The sequence below is a fragment of the Sinocyclocheilus anshuiensis genome, unplaced genomic scaffold (genome assembly GCF_001515605.1).
Source record: "Sinocyclocheilus anshuiensis isolate Anshui unplaced genomic scaffold, SAMN03320099.WGS_v1.1 scaffold952, whole genome shotgun sequence".
NCBI lineage: Eukaryota > Metazoa > Chordata > Actinopteri > Cypriniformes > Cyprinidae > Sinocyclocheilus > Sinocyclocheilus anshuiensis.
The window spans coordinates 37,797-44,553 of NW_015552656.1; the positions used below are offsets into that span (position 1 = coordinate 37,797).

Consider the following 6,757-nt stretch of genomic DNA (forward strand, 5'->3'; position numbering starts at 1 on the left):
ATCCCTAAGACAGTCATCACTCAATTCTGCAAAATTAAAAGCCTAAAAGGAGATGCTGTTTCATGTAAATTTTATGAAGAAAGCCATTGCTACACTTCAACTATTCACTTCAGTAATAGGATTCTAGGTGTTGATATAATCTAATCTCTCTTTTATACTTAAAATCACATCATCTCCCCCTCTGTTGTTTGGTACAGTCCTATGAGATAAAAGAGAGTCGTGACAGTGGTGGTCCGCATAGACTTCTGACAGCAGCAGAGAAGCGTTCACGGTTCAGGGTAAGTGTCTGTAATCTCTTTTCTTATGTAACATTAATTTATATTCATGCCTGCTTGTGAACTACAGTAATGTGCAAAAATTTTAATAATGGTAGATTTTTCATCACAAAAAAAAAAAAAGAAAGAAAATGATTTAGGACTACAGTTTGTTAAGGACTTTGACTCGGACCCAACACTGTCACTAGAATGTTGATACGTTTTATCGCTGATATGTTTGTGACTAATTTACCTATATTGTGAACTGAATGTCCAAACATAACAAAACTTGGTAGTACACATGTACAACAAGAGAAAACATGCAGACTTTCAGAAATTTCCGGTGCTCAGGGCACTAGTCAGCCCTTTATATCAATGGGAATGAGAGATAAAGGCCTTAATACTATAATAATAATAATAATAATAACAATAATGATACATTTATTTTATATAGCACCTTTGTCAACACTCAAGGCCACTTTACAATGCAATAATATGACAACAAGCCATACAATAGGGTCACATGCATATAAGATAACACATAGTACATTATATTTAACAAAAGTAATGAAAAGAAAACCCAAACATAAACACCCCGCTCCACATCAATCCTTTGGTACTGGCAAGCGGAATTAAATAGCGGTGAAGAGCAGTGCGCCAGTTCTTTTACTAGAACGGACCCCATATCGGTAGCTCTGAAACCTCTGCCACTGCTGCCACTTCGTCAACACAGCCCACATCACGATAACAGAAACTTAAACTCAAAAGAAAACAATATTAACAAAGGTGTCCAGTACAACATAAACTAGAATGTGTGCACTCCAACTAGTTAATGATGTACCAAAATTTAAGAAAGTATTTGAATGACAAACAAACCAAGTCTGATTCATTATGTATAATGTAATCTCAGATAAGTTTGTAAATCCTTACGTGAACTGCAACAAAGGAGACACTAAACAATATATAAGAAAAAGATAAATGTTGGTGTATGTGGGTGTGTGAAAACACATTACCACTCAGAGATGTGTTCTGTAAAATATGCTTCGCTTCAGAAGGCCTTTATTAACCCACCGGAGCCATGTTGAGTATGTTTATGATGGATGGATGGATGCACTTTTTTGAGCTTCAGACTCATGGCAGCCATTCACTGCCATTATAAAGCCTGGAAGAGCCAGAATGTTTATTGATATAACTCCCGATTGTGTTTGTTTGAAATAAAAAAGTAATATACACAAAGGATGGCTTGAGGGTGAGTAAATCATGGGGTCATTTTCATTTTTTAATTATCCCATTAATGGGTCAAGTGTTCATGAAAACAAATTCATTTTTAGCCTTTTCTTGAAAATGGGCAGAGTTAGGCAGTTTATTACAACAGCAACAAACCATCAAAGTAAAGGTCTGTGAAAGTGAATTTGTACCTCTTCAAAGTGATGAGGCCTGTGACGTGCGCTCTCTTCAGCTCGTTAAAGACCACTCGCAGTGCCACATGCTGGATTAGTTGCAGAGGCTTAGTAGTACATGCTGGAAGGTCTGCCAAGAGAGCAGTACAATAGTCCAGTCTGAAGAGAACAAGAGCTTGGACAAGGAGTTCTGTAGTATGCCCCGTAAGGAAGGGTCTGATCTTCCTAATGTTGTACAGGGCAAATCTGCAGGATCGGGCCAGTGCAATGTGGTCAGTGAAGTTTATGCGTGTCAACTGTAACACCAATGTTGGGCTGGCCGAAAACATGAGCAGTTCTGTCTTGGCAAGGTTGAGTTGATGGTCATTCAACCTACAGCAAGACATTTCTGTCCAGGAGGCAGAGATGCGAGCAGCAACCGTCGGAACATCCAGCTGGAATGAAAGGGAGAGATGTGTGTCATTAGAATAGCAGTAATATGAAAAGCCATGTTTCTGAATGACAGACCCATTGTCATGATTGTCTAAGCACTGAGCCCTGAGGCACACCAGTAGCAAGATGTTGCGACTTAGAAACCTCATCCTCCAAGACACCCTGAAGGACCTACCTGAGAGTTAAGACTTGAACCACTGGATTGCAGTTCCTGAGACACGCTGTGTCAAGAGGGTTTACAGGAAAATCAGGTGGATAACTGTGCCAAAAGCTGCAGACAGATCCAGCAAAATGAGTACAGATGACTTAGAAGCTGCTCTTGCCAGTCACAGAGCTTTAATAACCAAGAGTAGGACAGTCTCAGTTCAGTGGCTGCTTTTAAAACCAGACTATAGTTATTGTCCAGGGGGTTGTTCTGTGTGAGAAAGCAGAGGTTGAACATGACTCATTCATTTTTATTAAATGAATACAATTTTCTGATGAAGTGTTTTATTGATACAATGTTTGTTTACATATGAAGAAATAGCATACTTAAAGGAGATTTTTTTTTTAACTCTAGGCCCAAATTACATGTTTTCATGATCCCAGTTAACCCAAAAATGAATGTAAACATTTAAATATTTTCACTATGAATAACGATACCTTGACTTCGATACTGGTTCCTGAATTTTTCAAACTCTTAAACCCCTTGATGACTCACCACAGCCAATCACCAGCACTTGATTTGGGCACATCAAGCATTCTGCATGCTTACTGTTTCACTGATGTTGAAGTATTAAATTTGGTATCGAACAACAAGACATTTTTTTGATACTCAATGGTTTCGAGGCAATTCGGTCAGTGCCTAAAAAGCATCGGATACCCAGCCCTACCCAAAGGTGAAAATTCTATTATGTTTTACTTACCCTCATGCCTTCCAATATGTTTTTCTCTCTTCTGCAGATCACTTTTGGAGTTGTTTTTTGTTTTTTTTAGAAAGTTGTCCAAGATCTGTTGAGGCATAAAATGCATCTGAGTGGGTATACCAACATTTTGATTATCCAAAAATTTAATGTAGAAAGCATAAAGGTAATCCATATGGTTCCAGTTAATGAAACAAAGTACTAGTTTAACTATTAACTTTTGCTTCTGCTTAAAATGACAATGATTGTTGTTACAATACAATGTAGATTTCTTTAAAAGTGCTTCCCCTCATACAATAAAATTCACAGACATCTTTTCATGCAGCTGTTTTACATTGATTTTGGTTTTAAATGGTCCTTGGTTTATTTATTTCCCCTTACCACATAGGAACTGAAAATTATACACAAAGAAGAACCATTTAAGAAAGAAAGAAAGAAAGAAAGAAAGAAAGAAAGAAAGAAAAAGCTGCATGAAAAGAAAATACAGCATTTGTTGTATTATCGTATGGCATTAGAACACTTGTCTATGCTGATTACAGATTTAAATAATATTAATAATAATAATAACAAAAGTTGACTTGTTCCACACCTGAATTGCCATGCTTATCTGCTGTAGATCTCCACAGTCTTTCCACACGGCTTGAAACCAAAAAACAAAGAAAGAAAGAAAGAAAGAAAGAAAGAAAGAAAAAGCTGCATGAAAAGAAAATACAGCATTTGTTGTATTATCGTATGGCATTAGAACACTTGTCTATGCTGATTACAGATTTAAATAATATTAATAATAATAATAATAATAACAAAAGTTGACTTGTTCCACACCTGAATTGCCATGCTTATCTGCTGTAGATCTCCACAGTCTTTCCACACGGCCTGAAACCAAAAAAACGCTTTTTAATACTTTGTATTACATCCACACATTACAGCCTATGTTCCACTGAGACAATGATCTGGAAGCTGAGCAGGAAAGGTTAACAGTGATGTTTTGGTCCGACATATGATTTTAGCTAAATTTATATAAAGTAAATTTATTAGGGATGTGCATCTCATGACTGAGGCCGATACGATACGCATCTCGATGCATAGCCAACGATACGATACATTAAAGATACATATGAAGCAGCTACCGATGCGATACTATAAGAAACACACATTAACTCATTTGAGCTTAGTAAATAGTACTTTTTTTTAGGTTTAAACTTCTACAAAAGCCACATTTAATGTCCAACAACCAATATTTTAGCCAAATGTATATTTTACTCAGAATTATTTGCGCTCCTATTCGATTGCGCTGTTTAGCACGCATGCGCGCAGCTGCGCTCGTTCACTCGCGTAAGCCTCGCCCACTCCTGACAGCAAAATGGATATATTTGCATGACTTTCTAACATTTACAGATGAAAAATATACCTGTGACATGTCAGTTATGCACTGAGGAAAACACAACGTCTCAAATGCATTAAACAGCACGAATATATTCGCTGTTTGCTATGGTGGATCGATTTGATCCATGATCTACATTACGGGCTGCTTAACAAAGGTGTCCAGTACAACATAAACTAGAATGTGTGCACTCCAACTAGTTAAATGATGTACCCAAATGTAAGAAAACTTTTGAATGACAAATAAACCAAGTCTGAATCATTATGTTTAATGTAATCTCAGATAAGTTTGTCAAGCATTATGTGAACTGCAACAAAAGAAACACTAAACAATACAGTATATATATAAAAGATGTGTGGCCACATCTTGGGCCATCACACTCATTCAAGTAATTTTTTTCACAATTTCAACAAAACCTCATCTATGGTAGGTAGGCAAGATTACATTTGTGATAACAATTTTCAGTGTATCACAGAAATCCAAATGATTTGCATGGCATAATTGAATGACAACTCAATATGTGACTATAGTCTACTATTTCTCCCTCTTTTCTGTCCTGGCTTTAGTATGGATTCAGTGGGAGTGAATGTTATTGAAAGTGCAGCTCTGGGGAGACCCTTCCAGCTGGGGATGCTGTATGACTGCAGAAAAGATGCACTAATACCAGGTACCAGAAATTATGTTCTGATTTTCTGTTGCATTTATCACATTGATTTTGACTTAAAACTACAGTATGTAGTCTGTGTAGTCACTCATCCTGCCCACATATGTGGTTGTGACTAATAACAGACATATGACATAATGGCTGACTATTTATTTATTTATGTATGTATTTATTTATTTGTTTACTTGTTTGTTTGTTTTTCAATTCTTAAGGTTAAACCTGTATTTTTTTTATTTCAGGAATCACACTATGGGATAACGAGCAGCTGCAGCAGAATGTACGTGTTCATCCTCAAATTAATACATATTTCAATGTTACAGCTTCAGACTCCATTGAAGAAAAATCTCACCTACTGAACATTGACGGTTGTCTAAAATTGATTTTTTTAGGTGGGCTCGTCGGGTGTAAGTGGAGCAGCCAAATATCTCAGTGATACCAAGAAGTCCTTCAAACAACAGAGACTGACTCTACATTATCATTCAACCACCAAGTTTGAAGCACTAGCCATGAATCACTTGGCTTCTCGAAATATAGCTCACTCTGAAGTGTTTGATAATGATACAGCCACACATGTGGTGACGGCTGTGCTGTATGGGGCGGATGCTTGTTTTGTTTTTGATAGAGAAGTTTCATCAGATGAAGACAAGAGCACTGTAGAAGGAGAAGTAAAAGCTGCCTTTGAGAAACTAAAGGGCATTTCAGCAAGCGCAGAAATTTATTTGAGCAAGAAGGATGATCAGAAGACTGCTGTTCAAAAATTCAGTTGCACGTTTTATGGTGACTTCCAGCTACCATCTAATCCAGCCTCTTTTGAAGATGCTTTGAGGGTTTTTGCTGATCTTCCAAAACTACTGGGAGACAACAAAGAACTTGCAGTTCCATTGAGAGTTTGGCTTTTTCCCTTGGACAAACTACATTCATCTGCTGCAAAACTTCAAAAAGAAATCCACACAGGTCTAATAAAAAATGTTGAATCGGTAATCGAGAGCTTAAACATCACTGAAATGAAATGCAGTGACCTTCTGAAGGATACACCATCTTTGGCTTTTGCAGGATTTCATAATAAAATAATGCTCATTAAGCAAAATTGCTGTGCCTATAAGTTGAGTCTCATGAAGAAACTTGGCTCTCTGTTGCCAAAAATCCGTGGGGACGTGGAAAAGAAAACAGCCCTGATTGATCTTCTTCATGATCATGATGAATGTCCATTCAGAGGAAGTGATCTTGAGCAATGGATGAAAGAGAAAGAGACAGACTCAATCACAATTAAATCATTACTTAGACAACTGAATGATTCTGGAGCAAAGGTGGAAGAAATTCTAGATGACATTTTGATGGATCTGGATGTTGAAAATGTGGTTAGCTACACTTTCCCATCATTTGAGAGGCCAGATGCGCTCCTTTCCAAGCAAAAGGCCCTCCTGAGTCCTTCAGCAAAAGACCACAATGATGGGAATGCACCTGACCCTGAACAAAATACAGTTTTTTCCCCAGACATCAAAATGACTATGAGGCGAAACTTGACAATCTTTAAAAATCTGATCACATTTACATTTACATTTAGTCATTTAGCAGACGCTTTTATCCAAAGCGACTTACAATTGGTGGATACATAAAGCGATTCTTCTTAAAGAGGCAAACAGACACAAGAAGTGGTTGTAATACCAAGTTCTTAGACATTGTTCAAATAAGTACAAGCTAGAAAGAGAAGGAATAAATAAAAA

General features: G+C 37.1%; 1 protein-coding gene across 1 annotated transcript in view; it reads left to right on the top strand.

The window, feature by feature from the left end:
• Positions 1–249: 249 nt before the first annotated feature.
• The window catches only part of LOC107667240 (verrucotoxin subunit beta-like), a 7,205-nt gene continuing 697 nt past the window's right edge, over positions 250–6,757 (top strand). The window contains exons 1-4 of the mRNA XM_016458862.1: positions 250–278; positions 4,936–5,036; positions 5,273–5,310; positions 5,423–5,920. Coding sequence (XP_016314348.1) covers positions 4,937–5,036; positions 5,273–5,310; positions 5,423–5,920 — 636 coding nt within the window. The 5' untranslated portion in view covers positions 250–278; position 4,936. The remainder of the gene's footprint in view (positions 279–4,935; positions 5,037–5,272; positions 5,311–5,422; positions 5,921–6,757) is intronic.